This window comes from Temnothorax nylanderi, unplaced genomic scaffold (genome assembly GCF_030848795.1).
Source record: "Temnothorax nylanderi isolate EJ_2023f unplaced genomic scaffold, tnyl_v1.0 TNYL_tig0118_pilon, whole genome shotgun sequence".
NCBI classification, from domain to species: Eukaryota; Metazoa; Arthropoda; class Insecta; order Hymenoptera; family Formicidae; genus Temnothorax; species Temnothorax nylanderi.
The window spans coordinates 108,036-128,454 of NW_027249180.1; the positions used below are offsets into that span (position 1 = coordinate 108,036).

The window sequence follows — 20,419 nt, forward strand, 5'->3', positions numbered from 1 at the left end:
CAGCCTGCTGGCGCCGCTCAGTCGGCCCCCGCTAACTCCCGCCGCCAACAATGCGTGCACTTCTCCCCCTCCCCCTCGTCCCCTGTGGCCATCGCCACCACCGACGCCAACGCGCTGCGTCGTCTAACATCTCGGTGGTTACTAATACCAGCAGACGGCGACATCGCACCACAATCAACGGCGCCAACATCGGACACCAGTGTCGCATCGAGAATCATTGATCACGAATCAATAGGAATCATTTAGAATCGTCAAAACCATTACGTCTTAACGTCATTAGGAATCAAGCATGAGAGACATCAAGCCATTCATTATTGTTATGCTACTGCGTCGGACCTAACGTCCATCGAGATTCAACATAGCGGACCAATATTCTTATTGTTATTGTCATAAGCTGCGACGCGCCTAGCATCACAGTGGAGTGACACATACCACTACTATCACTGGCGCCAACGCCAACGCCGTGCCGCTCTCTGTCACGGGATCTTTTCCGGCGCGATGGAACCCCCACCATCGCGACACTCTCGTATGCCGCGTTTCGAGTCGACAAAGCTTGTGGGTGAGAGAGGGAGGCCGTATCCGCGGCGACGACGTCAGGTCGCCGGTGTTGCTGATATAGTGGTAGTAATACAGGCGGTAGTAGTTCAGTAGTACTACTAGTGTTGCTGGTGCTGATAGCGATGGTGTGACGGTGCGACGATGGTGGTAGTGGTGACGGAGTGGTGGTGGTGGTGGTGGTGATGGTAGCGCGACGACGTCTACTAGTGGCGGTAAAGGTGGTGGTGGTGGTGGTGGTGGAATGGAGCACGGACCAGTCGAGCCTCCCTCGCACACGTAAGAGCATGAAACGGAGTCGAGAGTACACGAGGCGAGCCAGTTCGCTGTCGACTGCGTTCGGAACAGGACGTCTGTCGTCCCGTGTCGAGTTTATCGCCTGAACGCAGACTCGCGAGGGAACTTCTTCTGAACATCGCATTCGTTCGGTAAACGGAGTTTATTTTTTTTGCTGGGACTACCAGGACCCAGCCAGAGTTTTGTTCTATACGTGCCGAGATTTTGTGGATCCGTATCACACGAGGGAAAAAGGAAAAAAGTGTATATTTGTGCGTGAGGGTGCGTGAATCGAGGAAGGAAGTAAACCCGGTGGTCCATGAGAGGAAAATGACCGAACACGTGGTGGAAAGTACGTTCGAGCTTTCAGCTTTCATGAAAGGTGAATTTTAGCCCGTAGTCCGTAGCGCGCGCTCACGGACTTAAACAGAGGGATGACACGAGATCAAAGCGAACGTGATCACTTTAGATTGCTGATAACTTTAATCTCAGTTTAACTTACTTTTTTATCCTCTTCTAACTCCGATAATTAGAAAAAGACTTAAAAAAATAAGTTAAATCGAGATTAAAGTTAATCTACATTGGTAGAAATTGACACGAGTATTCCATCTCCAGTTTAATCTAAGTTTGTTTCCCATTCCTTCAACATGCTGAAGTTGATACAGAAATAGTTGACGTAACCAAGCCGTAACGAATGGAAAATTCGAACAAATAAATCGCACTAATTGTCACTATTTACCTATTTACCGCAAACTGTAAATAGCAGGTCTAAAAACAGAACAATGTTCTACATCTGAAGTACATTAACCCACTTCAGCCTGTGATAATTATGATAGATAATTTTCCCATTTATCTGTTCTAGATTTGATGTCTTAAGAGCTTTCGTTTTCGCATATTCTCGTGTCATCGCTCTAAATACTCTAAGCGCTTTCAACTAGAAAATAAGACTCCAAATTGTGAGAAGATCATAATCCCCGCACAATTTAAACTCATTTACATCTCTAACCAGCGCGCGCCAGATTGGTTCCGTCGATCGCCGACTTTAAAATCGACATATGCCAATTTGACATCTCGATGCGCGATAAAATCCATTAAAGCAGTATTCCGCTGAATAACACCAATATACCTCTAATGCACCGTAAATCATCATGTCGATCGTTCGAATGCGGGCCGATCGATACGCCTCCCCTTGGTGGGGGACCGATAATTATCATTATAAGCGGCGCCAACGCCGCAGAATGGAGAGATCGCGACTGGGTAAATCAGGAACGGGGGAACGAAAGGGGAATCGCCCTGCAGGGGATGATTGGAATGGACTTGTATACCGATATAAGGATTAGGCGAGTAGATATCCGCGCGTAAATGAATAGAGACGCGGAATAGGGTGAGAGAGTACACAAATGCGGGAAGATTGCCCTTATTAGCTGCACTCTCGTTACGCTCTCCCGTCTGCATCCTATTTCTCTTGAAGCAGGGCGGAGCAAATGCGACTTGAATACCAAACATCTGATATTCATTCATCTGGGACATTTTTAACGTCGAATATCTTGGCTTGGCTCGAATTAAAACAGGTTTAGTGTAGTTTAGTGGCGATTCTAACGAAACGTTACGAATTTGATTGAAACGATTTAATTATTAAATCTATGATAATAATATAAGGATGTTTTCTTCTTTTTATATCAAAAACGTCGACTTTAAATTCACTAACATATTCACAACTAGGACTAGACTATTGCTGTTTACGTTAGATGCCGGTGATATCAGATGCCGGATAATAGTCCCGGCATTTTTACTGGACGCCGAAGGTACATAGTATCGCGATCTCGATCGAGAGAGAGAGAATAGAAACGAGAATGCGAGGCAGAAGGCGGCGGCGACGGCGACGGCGGCTGTGGCTGCGACGGCGCCAGCGTGGGTCGCCACATACACGCACTGCTACAGAGATACTATCCCGGGTAACAGACGACCCCCTTTGACCGAGCTTGAAATCGGTGCTGAGCATCTATGCGTAAACAACGATGCTCGGAACAGCAGAATCAGCGCGATGCGCCGATTTAAGCTAACGCCAGCGGAAGACCGAAACCTGATGATTTGTATGCTGTATGTATGTCTATATGTATAAATGTTAGATATATGCGTCTCGATCTAACAATCGGCATGAGATGTCACACGAAAATAGAGTACATTTTGTCGTCTGAATCTATTGATGAAACGGTTGAAAATGATTACGTATGAAGTGGTCAATGAGACACTTATCTATGATATTTGATATCAAAACGTCATTTTATAGATGTTTCTCAGAAACCGATAACGCAGAAGTATGAAGTCGTTGAAATACCAAACCTTCGAGTGATAACAGTTAGGAGTAAAAACAGGATTCTATCTAACCATGACAAGCATATCTCTGTAATTGAATCCTAGAGCGACAACTCGTTAAACGTAACAGTTTTCATGTAATACTTGAAGGATTAATTTAATTGCACAGAGAATTCAGTTATATTGCTTGCTATTTTACTAATTTTCTTAATTTATTGCCGCTCGCATTATATCAAACTTATTATTAATATCTTCGTGATAGGGAAGATTAGGTATTACTTATTCCTGCAATATCAGAATATTATTATATCAAAATTACAACAACAATATTATTACGATTTTTTTTAGCGAAGGATTTAGTATAAGCACATATATGTGTGAAGAATTAGTATTGCTTTTTAGTTTCTTGTTTCGCTGTTTATCGTGATGGACGAATTTTCGCCGTATTATAGAAGAAATAATGTTCGATCGTGTCTTACTTTCCACTCTTCGCAAATCGAAAAAAACAGATCGAAAAATCGTGCCAATAAACTGTTACACCGTTGATCAATGCGATTAATCGTACGTATGTTAATGTCAATGCTCGCCACTTAATTGTGACGTGCTCAAATCCAATATTTATCAGCGCACGGAGAGAATTTTATATTAAATTTTACTATGCTGCCGCACCAACTGCGGACCATCAAGACGCCACAAGTTTAAATGCTATGAACATAGCATTTAATGCTACGATCATAGCATTTAATGCTATAATTATAGCATTGAATGCTATAATTATAGCATTGAATGCTATGTTCATAGCATTTAAACTTGTGGCGTCTTGATGGTCCGCAGTTGGTGCGGCAGCATAGTAAAATTTAATATAAAATTCTCTCCGTGCGGTGTTGAAGAAGTTACATATACGTTTGACACGTTGGCCTTAAAACTAGGTCGAACTTAACGAATTTTTATTGTAGGTAAAATTATGTTTTATTAAAAAGTAAAAATACATGTCTTGTAGAGTACTCTTTTGAGAATATCTCTCAAAAATTAAAAACTATCAAAAATTGAGGCAGCTATTTTCCTGAAACAGTGTTTTAAAAATCGGTACCAGAAATATCTCGGAGATCAGTAAACTGATTTGCATGAAAATTTTTCAATCTATGGCTTAGTTTTTTATAAATAAAAGAAGATCCCAATTTTCGTAATCAAAAATCGCATTTTTCGTTACGAATCGCTGCCAAAAAATTCGAAAAATCAATATTTTCAAAATCGGCTATGACAAACACTAGTTCTCTTCATCTGACGGAAAATTTTTGTTTTTTGTTTCACATGAGAGGGGATGGAGGTACCGCAAACGCCGTTTTTACAAACACCGGTCGGGAAAATAGTTGCCAGGACCTCAATTTTTGATATTTTTTATTGAAATTTTCAGGAGATATTCTCAAAACAGACTCTTTACAAGATATGCATTTACATTTTTTATATATACATATATAATTTTACCACAATAAAAATTCGTTAATTTCGATCTAGTTTTAGGCCTGTCGAACGTGTGTAACCCCTTAAATGCATCGATCGCGATAATGTCGTGCGTGGGCGATTGCGTGAGTCGTAAAAAAAATATTAATGAAAGACACACACACACACACACACCACACACTAGATTGCGTGCGTGCCGTTCGATGTTTTCTCGCGTAAATCTACGCCCCTGTCGGCATCATCAACGAGACATAAAGTTAATTGAGATAACTGAAGTGCTGTTAGCATAATACCGCGATATTATTCAACGATAAAATTAGTAGTCAGCGTTTTCCGATGATTTCAGCACGCCTGAATGGTTAATACAATAATTAATAAGTGGTCGGTACAAATGATAAAGTGTGTCGAGATATTTGTGGATAAATAACACCTATTTAAACACTCTAGATTATTTTATTATCTCACTTAATTTACCTCTGTTTTTTTATTTACTTGAGTTTAATTTATTTTTTATTGCTTCGTTAATTTCCGTTATTTTATTAATCTTGTTTCTATAATACATATTATCAAAAAGTTATCAATAATTATAAAAAATCTGTTACATAGTAGTGGCTCTGATTGAAACGTTACTAACTTTACAACCAATGCCGTTTATTACAGACAGTAGCTTCGTAAATACCATATTTATTGATCTCGGAGCAATCATCAATCTTATCGTGGAGAAACATCACAGCCTAGCTTCATTCCGCTATCATAATCGGCCGACACGAAAGCGTGCAGAAAACAAGCATTTTAATTAGATCGTGTCTGCCCTCCACGCGATAACTATAATCGAGATAGTACCAATCGCCTGTTACTACTTAAGTTGCTACGCGCTCATTTACATATCTCATCTCCTCGACCGACTACTTTTACTCTCAAACCTGCCGCTGGCATCGGCAGCAAGTGGCGTTACGCCTGATTTCGACTGCAGTGAGTCGCAACGAAGAAATGACTTCTCGTAAGTTTCACGGGGTCAAAATTATAAGAGAGAAGGAGACAGAAAAGAGAGAGAGAGAGCACCATCATTCGTTTATCACTGCATGCATATTCTTACGCGCAAATGGGCGCACTTTTATGCGCTTCATTCTCATATTCGCGATGTCATTGCGACGTATTTGCCTTTCGCGTCGACTTTGGCCGAAAGTAAATATGTTTATGTATTTAAACAAGAAAACACGTTTATATTATTAACACAGAACATTGTACCAGCGCGCAGTGCTACCGTATGCATGTATAATTAAAGGTCGACACTGCAGGCAAGTACAATAGCATGGAAATTTTACAGAGTGTCCGTGATACACTCTCTCTCTCTCTCTCTCTCTCGGCACATTTCACTTTTAGATATCTGAAAAGTTTCGACACGATCTTTCTCTTGGCAAATATTCGATTAAACGTCATTTTTTCGCCGCTTCGTAATTTTCAACGCTGGATAATTTAACGGCTACGTCTCAAATTAAAATTTTATTAAAATAAGCACGTCGTACGCGGCACAATATTATTACAGTTAAATAGCATTGTACGAGATGTCTATAGATCGGTCAACACTCCGTTCCGACACTTCGTAGACGCCTCGGGCAACGGCACAATACTCAATACAAATTTCGCTTGGGGTTTATTGCGCCGGCTTTGACCTCGCCTCGAGAGTGTAATCGATACCCTATTGAGTCCCGTCACAAATACAAAGGATGTCACGAGGCGAAGGGGCTCCCCCATCGCCACCCACTTATGCATTACGGTCCCGCACCTGCTACCTGCTTATACCTGCGGTGCCACTAACTTCGATAATAGCTATCCTCCGCGAAAAAAAAGGAAGAGCCTCTTGACCTTCGTCCTGTTATGAAAACAAGATGGTATCTGAAGAGATCTTCAATTTCCGCATAAATTAACATAACGCGTGATTAGTAAAGACCGAAGGCGTAGTTTTGACTTACAAGCGTCAACAAAATTGTTTATTATTTCCCAAGGAACTTATCTTAAAAAATGACGTAAATACGTGTGTAATAATTTTGAAACCATCCAACGTATATTTATAATCTATGATGTACGATGAGAGTGCATTGCGATGCACGCGACAGCGAGCTACTTGTTCTCGATTGTACGATTGACGTGATTAAAATAAAATAAGCGGTCCTCGGTATCCGGATCTCACCCGCGCCAGAAATAATCGGCGACGGGAATTCCTCACCGTAGATAAAAAAAAGATAATATAATCTATCGGGGGAAATGCTATAATAAAAAAAAAAACGATCGTCCTCGAAGCCTTTTTGCACAGAGTTTACAAATCGCCACTGATACGAAATTTATGCGATATCACGTATGTACATTCGTTCGTATATTATATCGTTCGTATATTATAACTCATTTTCTGTTAGTTTAAACAGAGATGAGTAAATACGAACGATTTCGCGCGAGTCGGAGGCGTGGCACGTGGGCGGTTTTACATGTGTTTATTACGCGGATTGATATGCACCGCAGCACACGCGTAAAATGAGAAAAACAAACATTCGATAGGTAAAGGTTAAAGGTTAGAGGATGAAATTTAAACCAATACAATAAGTTAGATTTATTTTTTTATTTTTAACTACCATGTGCGTCAAAATTTATTAGTTTAAAACAAAATAGAATTATTTTAACTCCATTAGTTTAGTCAAATTAACATTGTTTTAGTTAAATTAACTACATATTGAGTAGGAGCAGTGGCGAGGTGGCGAGGTATGGAATAGTTAAAAATTACTCAAAATTGAGTTTAATTTAACCCTACGAATTTAACAGTGTAGGAGCTGTACCTCCTAAAAATATCAAAAATATATATACGTATTTTAACGACGAGCAGATTACAGATTCGGAGAAAAATAACGGTGATTTCAAGATAAAGTAGTATCTCTTTTTAAATGTTTGCGAATTGCGTTAATTAAAATTAAATTAAATTTTGGAAGGAAAAACGAATCTTTACAGATATAAATAAATAATAACGTCTTTATTTAATTTCAATGTATAGTCGAGCCTGAATTATTTTTAATGTGATATTGAATATTAAAAATTTTTGAAAGTTGTTTATTAAGAGAATATTAATTTTAAATAGTTAGAACTTTCTTTTCTTATTTTAATTTAAAAATATTATCAACCTGAAAATACGCATTTGGAGGATAATTTACAAACTTTTAATGAGTTAAGTATGAATATAAGAAGTTAAGTATGAACATGAACCAGTAAATATTTGCTACAAATCAGCAACATGATAAGAGACTTGAAAGTTATTTTGAAATGTACGAAACACACGTAAGGCCGACACAGAATGACATCAGAAAAATTCATTCAGATTGGATAACTTGGAAGGTACAGCTAAACTCACAACGATTTCTTGGAATTCATTATTCTTTTCTTAATAAGATGATATCTTCTTTCATTTTTAGAAATCTGATATAAATCTTACTAATTAAATATATAATTATCTCACTGTATGGATAAGGATTTATTTTGTAAATCAAGTCCCTTCCTGGCAATTGTAAACTGAAGTAATAAATTCTATTCTGTATAATTATTTCACATCACTGGTCTCTTATTATAAATTTTATAATTACATTATTATCAAAATTATTAACGGTTAAAAGTAAAGCATGCGGAAAACACGATACTACTCGAAGGGTCGATATCGGTACGAGTTAAGCATGCTGGCAAAGGCCAAGACATAAGGTCAATAAGAAAGAAAGAGAGAAAGAGAAAGGAAGAGAATTCTCGTATCACATGTCTCCGATCGATATCTTCATTTGATGTTATTAATGCCCGTGCACTTTCTCTAATGACGCCTTATGAATCATGATCAATATTTTATTGTGAAAAGAGAACTAAAGTATAACAGTAAAAGTAAATGTTACTTAATTAAAGAGAAAAACATATATAATAAATATATACATATTATATACATATATAAATATATGAAATAAATAAATATATTATATTATATAAATTAGATATTTGTATGAATTCTAAATAATTGTATGAATTTCGTGGATTTTTTAAACTTATTTTTTCTATATAAATAAATTATACATATATTGTCTAATTTATATTTCTTGTAAAAAGGAAAATTTCAGAATTTATTGAACCAGTAAAATTGGGGGTCACGAATTCTATTTCTATTCTCTTCCATCACAATTATGCCAAATGCAATTAAAAATTAATACTTCGATGCTGCATCATTTATGCAAACGAGCTGTCGGAATAAATCGTATTTTTTTTTTTTTTTAAGAAAGAAAAGAAAAGAAAAGAGAAAGCATAAGCGAGAAAACAATTTGACTCCTAGATCACGCACGAGAAAATATTGGCAAAAAACAAATTACACTTTCAGCACGTACCGGCATTGTGTTTACGCGAAACCGCCCAATGCCAATCGACCAGAACGCGATAGAACGGACATATAACCGCGCAATACGAAAAAGCGGCGGAAGAGGTGAAGAAGTAGAAAACAGAACGAGCGTGAAGAAATGGAACAGACACGAGCGTTCTCGCGATCAGGCCGATCGGTCGCGCAAATGACCAGCGGTACATCGAGTCACGCTCGCTCTCACGGCCATCTGGCTAGCGCCATTGCCTCTCTCTCTCTCTGCTGTCACTCTGCTTCTCTTCTAGGCAATCTTCTCCGATTCCTCTCCCCAAGACGACACTGAATGCGCACGTTCGCATCGGGCTTTCTCTTATCATTCACGAGAGAGAATACTCGGATGTCGTGAGAGACATAAGAATAATTTCACGACAAGTTATAAATCGTTTCGCGGCGAATTAAGTTTCCTTTGATAGCAGATTCTACGAACAAGTTCACCGAGCGAAATTTTTCCATTTTACGTAACAACACGGTAGTCCGTAATGTAATAAATAATTGGCTAACAGTCGCGAAGGTCAATCGCGTCGGATACGAAAAAAACGCGGTGGCAGCGACATTTTTGCTGCGACAGCGAAATTCCATCTCTCATAGACAGACGTGCTCCGATCGAAACCGCGAAAGTATTGATGCCGTCTCGTTATCCGGATCGAACCGAATCGAGCACGACGAACGAGCGGGTCGATTTGTTTACGTCGAACGAAGAAACTGCGCGACTGGTAACCCTCGCCTCAGTTCGGAAACAGCCGCTCTTGCGCGGTGTATTGGCAGCGCGATAAATGCCGCGCGCTCCTCGCGAAGATCGGGACAGGAAACGGCGCATCCACACACGGCGGCGGCGTCGCGTCGGCGAGATTTATCGGCGAGACTTGTTTTTTTTATTTCCTCCTCCCTTCCCTTTTCTTCTCTCTTCCGCGCGCTCTCTGGCTTCGCCGCTCGCTTCGCGGAAAGCCTCCGGCGGAAATGCGACGCGCCGCCACACGAGAGTGGAATATAATAGCGCGAGAGCGAGGGATAGCTCTCCCGTCGTTGCGCAGTCTTTGCGCACAATTTCCCTTTTGAACATTACCGAAATCCGTTTGCATCTGGCTTACAATTAATTCGAAGAAGCACGACGATTAGGCAAATTAATTAAAAATAATTATTTATAAATGGATATCTTGATTTCGTTAAATTGTCTTACTTTTGCAAAAATCCTCAACTGGGCTATCCTCAAAGAAATATTTTATTATAATTTTTGTGATATTCCATTTCAAACAGAAAATTGTAAGTAAAAAAAGAAAATAATCTTTTGAAATAGTCAATTACATGGAAGCATCGTTGACAGTCCAAGTTTCGACGGTCCAAACTCCGCAACGTCACACGTATTGATAAATATATTTTAATATTTGTCTCTTAATGACATGCAAGTAAATCTTATTCTGCTAATTAAAAGATAATTTGTTTCGTTTTCTTGTTAATATAATGCATGTATTATTCTCTATTTCATTTTAAAAAACGATAAACGTATGCATTATATTAATACTAAATTTTACTCACATTCCTGGATATTTTGATCAATCACATCTTGTTTTAATGCAAGCCCCCACAGTTATGTCTTTTACAGCATATGCCCTGACACCGGTTATTTTCGCAAGCGCGACGAATAGCATGAGCAATGCACGGCGTGCCGTCCCCCCTCGCCCCAAGAAAAAGAAACAAGAAAGAATAATCAGACGCTTAATTCGGTCGGCGCGCACACTTTCGCGCCCACGCTCGACATGCCGCGGTCTTAAATCAACGCTCAAGCTGTCGCATAATTCTCCCAATAACGCCGCGGCGAAGGCGACGCGCACTGTAAACGCGCCTACGAGGCGGCGACAGCGAAACGCATTGACACGCGTCAAAACGGTAATCGCTAACAGAGAACCGCTCGTTAGGCAATCGTTAAGTATCGCGGTATCGGGGGGAGATCATTAGGCACATACGACACGTACCCGTATCGGTCGGCGATCTAAAGTCATCGTCTCGGCGGCGGCGCGGCGATCGTGCGGACTCTCGTATTACGTCGCCATTACGCCGCGGTAACAGGTGATTATTAGCGGCCCACGGCGGCGCGCGGCGTCTTGCTCGGCGCCGGATGCAATTGGCGTCGCGTAATTACGCGAACTAGTCGACATCACGCGGCTCTGGCGCTTTATAATCCCGCAAAAGGCGGCTGGCGCGCGGCGCTTGACGGACAAGCGTCCGCGATACAAGCAGCGCTCGATGACGGAAAATCACTCGGCGAATGATCTACGATCGAGAGCAACCTTATTTCCCTTATTTAGCTCGGCTCATTTCATTCGCCGGGACCCGCTTATCGATGAAAGAGCAGCGGTGTCTCAATTTGACGTCAATATCTCGCGACGCATTCCCTCGAGATGAGCTTTAATGATCATTTCTGGTTTATCAACACGAAACTTAACACAAATATTACACATCCTATGGGATGTGTGTAATTTAGAGATAATATCCTCCATGAATACATCATAGAGATAAGATTTCAAGTTTGAAGAAAATATTTAAAATTTTCCTTTGCATTGTGCTTTAAGTATTCAAACGGAAATAGACTGATTATATTGACATTAATATTATCGTCGCATTCATTGGTGTTATGAAATGCGCATAGCGAATATTTTAGACGCATCAATCATGCATCCTACGTGCACGTGCTCTTTTTCCCTGTTTTCATCGAATCTCTTTTAATTGAGGCCATAGATCACGCTCGAATCTCTTATCGCTTATCGAATTCTTCTTGCACATTACATTACTGCGCAAAAGAGCTAGGAAGCGCATGATCGCTTCCTAAACAATATCGCTCGAATTCATTATCATCGACAATTTCGAAAGTCGTCGCGTGGACGATTGAATTTCGGCCACGTGCGCAAGAAGCGTCTGCGTACTTTATATTTAGCTACTTCAGTTCTATAGAAAGCTCTCGAGAGCAGTTGGAAGTTTTCCGACACGTTCCACGTGTTCCCGCCTTCGCCGTCTCTTCAATCTTCCACGTGGGATGCACTCTTAGTGCCTCCCATCTCAATTAAAATAAGAGAAAAACAAGCTTACTGTTTTCTTTTTCTGCTTATGAATGAAATGGAAAGTATCCGAATTTATTTTTATTTAACACGTTTGAAATCTTTAAATATCCTATTCCAAAATTCTGTTGAATTTATCGAATTATTAATAAATAAACTAATGAAACTTATTAAATAATTGTCCCGGTAAAATTCATATGCTTCGTTGATTAATAAATGCCACGGTAAAAATAATAATACATCTCGAATTAAACTTGTTAAAACACTCATGATTCATTAATTTCGTCCTCCATAAAAGAATTTGTAATGATTAAGGAATAATTTGGACATCAGAACCGAGGCAATGACACGGTCGTACATAACAATGATTTCGATAGGGCAAACACAGCTGTGTGGCAGACGCAACATCAAATAAGAAGAATTTTTTTCACGAAGAGGATGCTTCTACGAAGCGTCACGTAGAAGATGCGCACCCGGCGCGACGGAAGACCCGGCGGAAGGTCGGCGTTACAAGCCGTTACGTTCTCCGGCGCGAGAGTTTGCACAGATGTGCCCGGCGTGTTTGAACAAATGCGAACGAGACGGCGGCGGAGGTAAGTACATACATACGTCCCCGAGACATTTCGCGAGCCTGTCGCGAAATGGCACGAGCGCGGACTCCAAGTGTGCGCGTCCGCAGACAGATCTCGATTGCCCTCTAAACTGACGACGGTTCCCAGCGGGATATCGTTATTCAATTAGCCGTCTAGAAACTGCAGAGACAGAGATTGAGACCCTTTCTAGGTCAAAATTGCTCCACGTGGATCGTAATCGCGTCCGAACCTCGGGCGGTCTAATTTTGTATTTTGCGAGGAAAAGAACGGCACGTGTGTCCTCTTTATTCGTCTTTGTTCGGTCGTTTTATTCGGTTATAACTTAAACTGCGAATATTCTACTGCGTTTTTTTTTTGCGGAAAATTTTGGGGGGAAGATACATCCTGTTTGAGATGACACAAATCGAGATGACACAATCAGCGGCACGCAGCGAGTCGTGAACGCGCGACCTCCTTCGTCGACTTTGTTTTTTTTCGTCCGATCGATATTTATGAATCGGCCGATGATCAAGCATGTGTCTCGGCCGGCGCCTACTGATGACCCCAAATGACCTAAACTTTTCCCGGCACCGTCGCGATAATTTCCTTTCCACGCGCTCGCGACCTTTCGTTTTTTACGCGTGTGATAAGATTACGAGGCGATGAAAGTTTTTCTATGTAGAGATGCATAAATTTAGCAGATTGTCGTTACTTTTGGTATCGGTATCACGCACGCAATACCGTCTTCGAAAATACTTATGCTTTTCGCTTTGTCCGCATTGTTTAAAGTAATTAAAGAAAAACTGATAATCAATTGTGTAGAGATCGATATTTAGGCACGTATTCTCAGTTCACTTTTATCATAAATGCGCACATTTAGCATATAGTTTACGTTACATATATTATGGAATCTCAAAAATAAATGGCGCGCAATTATCGATGAAAGTTAACTGAGAATATAGGCCTTAGCCAATATCGAAAGTGCAGCATTATGGTACTTTTAATATCGATGCATCGGTAATAAGCGAGTTCAAGTAAACACAACAAGGAAGAGATTTCTTCATTCGTTAAACAATAATAATCGTCGCCAATGGCGGTGGCAGATGGCCGCTATCGAGAGTGCGGCCTTGTTATCGGTACGATAACGCTTCTAAACTAACACGCGCGACGAGCAGAGATGCCAGGTGGCCAGTTAACGTTATCTCACTTGCGCGAGAGCAGCTCCGCCTCACTTGTTCGCGCTTTCTCGTTCTATTATAATTCGCCCTGCTTTCGATCCAATTTGTTCGGCGACGAAAAGAGGAGCGGCGGCATTGAACAAACTAGGATCTCGTTCCAATTAATCCAACTTTAACCCATGACTTATCGCGTCGCGAGAAGTCAACGCCGTTGGTCGCGCTCGAGCCGAAACGGCGCGGCGGCGGCGGCGGCGGCGGCGGCGGACAGGGAATCTATGTTTGGCTCCAATCGGCGGGCACTTACCGCGCTCGGAGGAATTCCGGCGAGGAGCCCTTCGGTTGGACGGCTTCCAAGATACGCGGTATCTACGAGAGATTTTCGGGAAAGCGTCCGCGCCGAGGTCAGCGTGATCGCCAACCAGAAAGGAAAGACGATCCGGTTGCGATCCCGTCGCGATCGCGATGACTCCTCTCCTCTCGGAAAGGCAATAAAAGGAGAGCAACGAACAGACGAGGTTGGCGCCAGCGCCATGTGGCGGCCGTGCTCTGCTCTTCCCGGCTTGTTTCTCTCGAGAGGAGAGGACACGAGAAAAAGGAAGAGTATAGAGCGGCGGAGAGGAGAAGGGTGAGAAATGGCGTTTATTAATACTGCAGCATCGAAATCCAGCCCGTTTACGCCATTTGTCCCTTAGATTTCTAATCGGAGAACCGAGGGAGCTAATACAAATACTAGCGTATTTTCCAATTATATCTTATTGTTAGACGTTATGAAAATAATTTTTTTCGCACACACATATTTCATCTTATATTTTCTGTTACAAATTATTCTAATTAAAATTAGAGCGTTACAAAATTGGAGAATTCAAGAAAGACAGCTAGTAGTATAAGGACCTTGCCAAACGCCGCGCCGGCTTCGATTTTGAATAAATACAGCGTCAGACGCCTTTTAAGGATGTTAACTGCGATTCTATTCACAGTAATCGTATTCGGGAGAGGAGACCGATAGTAAGACGGAAAGAGAGAGAGAGAGAGAGTGAATGCGAAAACGAGACAGAGCGAGATGAAAGAATCGCGCCGGCTGTGGCGCCAGCGATCGAGAAATCCGATGCATCTGCAACACTGCAACGCTTAAGTTGCGCTCGATCAGTCGCTGCCGATGATCGCAGTGAGCGATCATCGGCTCGTATGAATTATTAGCTTCGATCGATGATTGAATGAAACCGACCGTTCTTTTTCGCTACCGAATGCCCGCGCGAGAATTCATCGAATAATTTACTTACGTAATCACACGGGAAGAATGTCAAAAAGTTTAAGATCGCGTATCACTCGCGGAATTTTACGTGTCTCGCGGTCGGGAAATGTGAGAAAGGTCGTGAAATCGCGATCGCCGCTCTGACGCCGGATAAAATTACGCATCGTCGTGTTTGCATACGCATTTGTTACACAAACAAGACAATTACGTCATTCGGTTTGATAACTCGCGCGTTGTATACAGTTTCGCGATTCTTGACTCGTGCGCGTTGCCTTGCGAAACGCGTATTGCTCCAGCTTTTCCAAGAATCTCTAGATATTAAAAAAAATATATAAATAAATATATATACACATATCGCGTTGTTATTTCGAGGAAAGCAAGAGAACCTCGGTATCTGTAAAAGCACTAAAATCGTGCGTGCGAAATCATAGAAGTACGCGGAATCATTTTGGCCCCTTCCGAAATGCATCAGACGCTGAAAACGGGCGAGGTGGAACTGTTCGCGCGATGACAAGCGTCTTCGCCGGCGATACTAAAATCAGCGAAATTAGTCTCCGCCTTGGAATCCGAGAGTCGGCTCGGGTCGGCGAAGCGGACGGGAGGAGAGGAGCGAAGACGGCGCGAGTATATTATAATCCTCTCTCGCTCGGGTCGGGTCCCTGTGTGCGCGCCAGATGGTACCAGCTGGATGACGCATCAAAGCAGAAAACCTCCCGCGTGTCCGAAGCGCGGTTCCGCCCACGGAATCGCGAGGGAAACACGTGCGCCTCCGCCGCTGCCGCCGCCGCCAGCATCGGCCTCCGTTCCGTTGCGAACACAATCTCATAGTGCGAGAATTCGGTAGGATTTCGTAACGCGCCTACATTATCGAGGAACATTATTTACCTACATGTCGTCCGCAAGTGGACACTGGCACCGCGCATTCAATGACGAATTCCTCGAACGGTTTATCTTACATTAATCATAACCTGATTGATTTATGCGGTAAACGATGTAATTTTTGTAACATTTTCTGTATAATAGAGACGAAGTGGATATAAACCGCAATTTAATAAAAAAAATCTTTGTACTATATTATATGTTCCACATTCTAAAAATACCACGGTATAACATATGCACATAATAATCCAAAGGATGATAGAAACATTTTGATTATATTTTTAGATTCAGTATACACGGAAAAAAAATAAAGTTGTTTCAATTAAACGTCGACGTCACGGGCTGCCACAAGCATATGTACTTATAGTTAATTCAATTGGATATTATTGGACCAAATATTTAAATTATTAAAACAATTATATCTGATGTTTTTTGTTCATTAATATTGATGTTGCATCAATAAATTTTATCTCAATAACACTGATGCTGTTGATACAAAAAATGATGCTGTTGATACAACATTATTTTTTTTCCGCGGCGTGTATACCTATAAAAAGGAACGAAAGATTAAATTGTGTGGCTTAATTAATTATTTATTTCTATTATATCGTCTACTTATTATATATGATACTTATAGTGCAGGATAGCCATAACTAACGCGTATTTTTCTCTATTTTGTTACAGCCGGTGTCATGGCGGGTTCCGAAAGGGACAGCGGCTCCTGCAGCAGCGTCGACGAGGACAGCAGATCGAGCCTGCATTCACCTACTTCGTCCGAGGATAGTGTCGAGGTGCAGGTGACACCGATTTCGTTGCGAAACAAGCGGAAGCTAGCGGAGCCGCGGAAGATTCAGGAACCAGCGGTCATCACGGCGCCATTGAAGAAGAGACGATTTCCTATCTCCGAGGAGACTACCGTGGATCAAAAAGAGGCCAGGTCGCTGAACACGCCGAATCCCTTCCGACCGTGGATTCCTGCTTCCTACAAAAACGAATCCAAGACAACCGTGACTTCGACGACGACGTCGACGAGCACGATCTCCAACACGACAACGACGACAACCACGACGACAACGGCATTGTCCAGCGAGAGAAAAGAAGAAGAAAGGAGGAGAGACCAAGACGAGACGACGCAGAGGCTGCACGAATCGTTTAGGAGACTACAACATTCTCCCGGTCATAATCGATCGGCTGTTTCCTCTCGACGAGAGCCTCGTCAGCGATTGTTCGAGTCGGCAACGCCAATAGCGGCAACGACGTCTCCGTCGGGAAGCGTGATCTCTCTACCGCATCCTAGGCTGCAGGACGAACCGTTGTCCTTGGTGGTGAGAAACGAGGCGCCCCGAGTGCCGTCGCATCCCGCTGTAAGTGGTTCCTACGAGAAAACGCCGTCGTACATGATGGAACACCTGTTGGCGACTTCGTCCGGTCGTAATCATCAAAATCATCAGGCTCATCAGAGTCAGCGAAGTCACCAGAGTCACCAAGCGGCCTCCGCGTCGAGACACCACCATCAGGGCGGCCAGCAGAGAAATTACAAGAACATGACAAGGGAGAGACGGATAGAGGCGAACGCTCGAGAGAGAACCAGGGTGCATACCATCAGCGCGGCCTTCGACACGTTGAGACGCGCGATACCCGCCTACTCGCATAACCAGAAGCTGTCGAAGCTATCGGTACTGAGGATCGCCTGCAGCTACATCATGACGCTCGGCAAGATTCTCGGGAAGGACGGCGAGGTGATGGCCACAAAAAGTAACGGCCTTGCAGGCTTGAGTAGCTGCGTGGAGCTGGTCTCCAGGACCATTCAGACGGAGGGCAAGCTCAGAAAGCGGAAAGACTAAACGAATCGCGTTTCCACCTGAACAACGGGAACAATATGGAAATAAAGGACAGTGGAGTCTGTAACGGAAACAGAACAGGAGAGATGTTCCGCTCCGCACTGTCAAACGCTTATACACGTCTTCTATTCTCGATGTCATTTGATTCGCGGGGAGGGGAGGACAACCTAGGGTTAAGTAAGCCGTTAATCTAAGCAACTGATCCTCGCCGGTTTCTACGCTACGCGTATTAATTCGTATAGAGTATCGACCAGGAATGCACATTAACTAGAGTCGCGATGGAAGGATTTTCGAAAAGAATGATGATAAGATAATTTAAATTACGTCTTGTTCGCAGAAAATGTTATAGAATACTTGTCGTTGTACAAAAATTGTATGTTACGCTTTTTGAAATCGTAATAAGCTTTAAATTTTAATGGACACACTATCAGCAGAGAATTCCTCGCGGCGCCCGCAATGGGGATTCGTCTACCTACATACCGATAGCAGTTGCGCAATCAGACAATAAATCTTTAGAAAGATTCTCATACTTAGATTACGCTCGATTTACAACAGACACTGCTGCAGTCATTACACCGCGTCACGGACATTAGAGAACGACGAACGTTTACGTAGAATTTGACAATTCATGATAGAAGTTAGTCTCGAAGCTATCTTAACCCTTTCGAAATGATAACGGTAAATTTATTACATCTTATTTGCTAATCCCACAAAATACATCGGTATTATTATCTTAAAGTAAGATAAAATTATGAAAAATATGATTTTTGTACATTCGTAATATCATGAAATCATATTTTTCATAATTTTTATAACAAAAATATAAAATCTATTTCCTTATTTTTTTCAATTCTAGAATCCTACAGAATGATTTTTATGAACAAAATTTATTTTTCATGAACATAATAATTCTGTAAATTTCTATTTTCGCGACGATAGATTCACAGAGTATTATAATGCACGATGTATTTTTCGGCGGAATTTTAAATATTCTTCTAAATACGTTGCCGTTTGAAAGGGTTAAATGTGAAGCATGCGAATGCGCCTTAGCTCGGCCGAGCGGATTCGTGTGTCGCCTAGAGCGACGATTTTCAAGCTACGATTCATTGAGATGCACTTATTTCAATGAAAGAACAAAAGGAATGATCGGTCGCCTCCAATCTGTTGCACTAGCTTACAAAATGACGATCTAGGAGACATACGCAAAGACGAAAAAGGACGAATAAAAAAAAAGAAAGACAATAATAATGTTGCTTGTGGTATTCTTGGTAAGGCGGTGAATGTTATGCATTAAATTACGAAGCTACAAAAGGTATCGTCTTCCTAGAACATATGATAGTCAGGTAAAACATGTGTAATGAAAGTATCATCGCTGTAATTAGATAGGATCTGCCAGGATCGTCTTATTTTTCGGGAAGACTACTACTTTTCAATTTTTGGAACTCACTATTGATAATCAAAAACAGAATGCAAATGATATAAGTGTAAGCTGGTTTTTTTTTTAAGAATTGGTTTTAATATTAATATATATATATTGAATATTAACATCGGTAATCTTAAAAAAGTGTATTAAATGATTTTTACTCTGGGATATACGTTAAATTGTTAACAAAAGAATAATTGTGCGCAATTTATTGAAAAAATATTCCGTAGCGTTAACGCTATCGCAAAGGAGGACGTTACCTGATACTGAGATAAAGCTAAAAAAGTAGTCGAAGAGGAGTTGATCTGTGCTCAGTCTTTTCGCGCAGTACCGTCGACTGCGTCTCGAATTTTGTAAATAGTGAATGTAATGATGTTACGACTAACGATTTATGCCGAAGTGAATGTGTACAGTAATTGAACGCGGTGCGAGAAAGGAACGCATTTGCACGTTGGCCTTGCGCGACGATCCAATGCGATATCCGATGTGTACCTTTCTATGTTATAAGATAAAAAAACTTCAAACAAAGTTCAAATGAAAGTGAAACTCAATAACGAAAATCGTGTCTTTTTTGTGCAACAGCCTTCCCTATGCTGGCCATTCCACAAACCTTTCCCCATTCTTTCCTATCACGTAAGTTGGTAACTATATTTCCCTGAAATTAATATCATTTCTTATTCGCGAATTTTTCGCTCATCAGAAATAGAGCAAAAATATACAAAAGCTCGTCAATGAGTTTTTAATTTATTCTAAATATTATTGCGTACATTTTTTATTCGTTAGCTTAGATTATAGAATTATCAAAAAAGTTCATCGCGACCTTCATCGAAAAATTCTAATAAAACAATGGAAATTTTAGCACGAAAGTATAAGATATATGAGATAAGACGGCATCCGTATCGTCTCGCGAATACAATGCCGAACAAAAATTCGTGGTAAATTCAAGCTCAGCGGACATTGCTCGGTCAGGCGTACCTACGTGCATAACCAGTTACAGCCAGATTTCGCGAGTTTGCCTAAGCACCCGAAATGGAATATGAAATCGCGACTGTTATCGCGGCGACGAGGTAAAAGTGGATCTAACAGCGGTTCGTAAAAACGCGTACAAACGCACGCACACGTGGACACGGAATGTATTCAGGTGTAACAACGCTGAACACGTCGTCGGCGTCGGCACGATGACGCGGGGG

At 41.5% G+C, this 20,419-nt stretch overlaps 1 protein-coding gene across 2 annotated transcripts; it reads left to right on the top strand.

Annotated features, from left to right (window-relative positions):
• Positions 1-789: 789 nt before the first annotated feature.
• On the top strand, positions 790-19,789 carry Net (atonal bHLH transcription factor 8-like protein net). Of its 2 annotated transcripts, XM_071712962.1 has the most exons (3): positions 792-1,213; positions 12,462-12,677; positions 16,650-19,789. In XM_071712962.1, the coding sequence occupies exons 2-3, from the start codon at positions 12,632-12,634 to the stop codon at positions 17,807-17,809; spliced, it is 1,206 nt and encodes a 401-aa protein (XP_071569063.1). In that variant the 5' UTR covers positions 792-1,213; positions 12,462-12,631; the 3' UTR covers positions 17,810-19,789. The 2 variants fall into 2 exon arrangements, with proteins under 2 accessions (XP_071569062.1, XP_071569063.1); XM_071712961.1 differs by lacking the exon at positions 12,462-12,677 and having other exon boundaries at positions 790-1,213.
• The last annotated feature ends 630 nt before the right edge of the window (positions 19,790-20,419 follow it).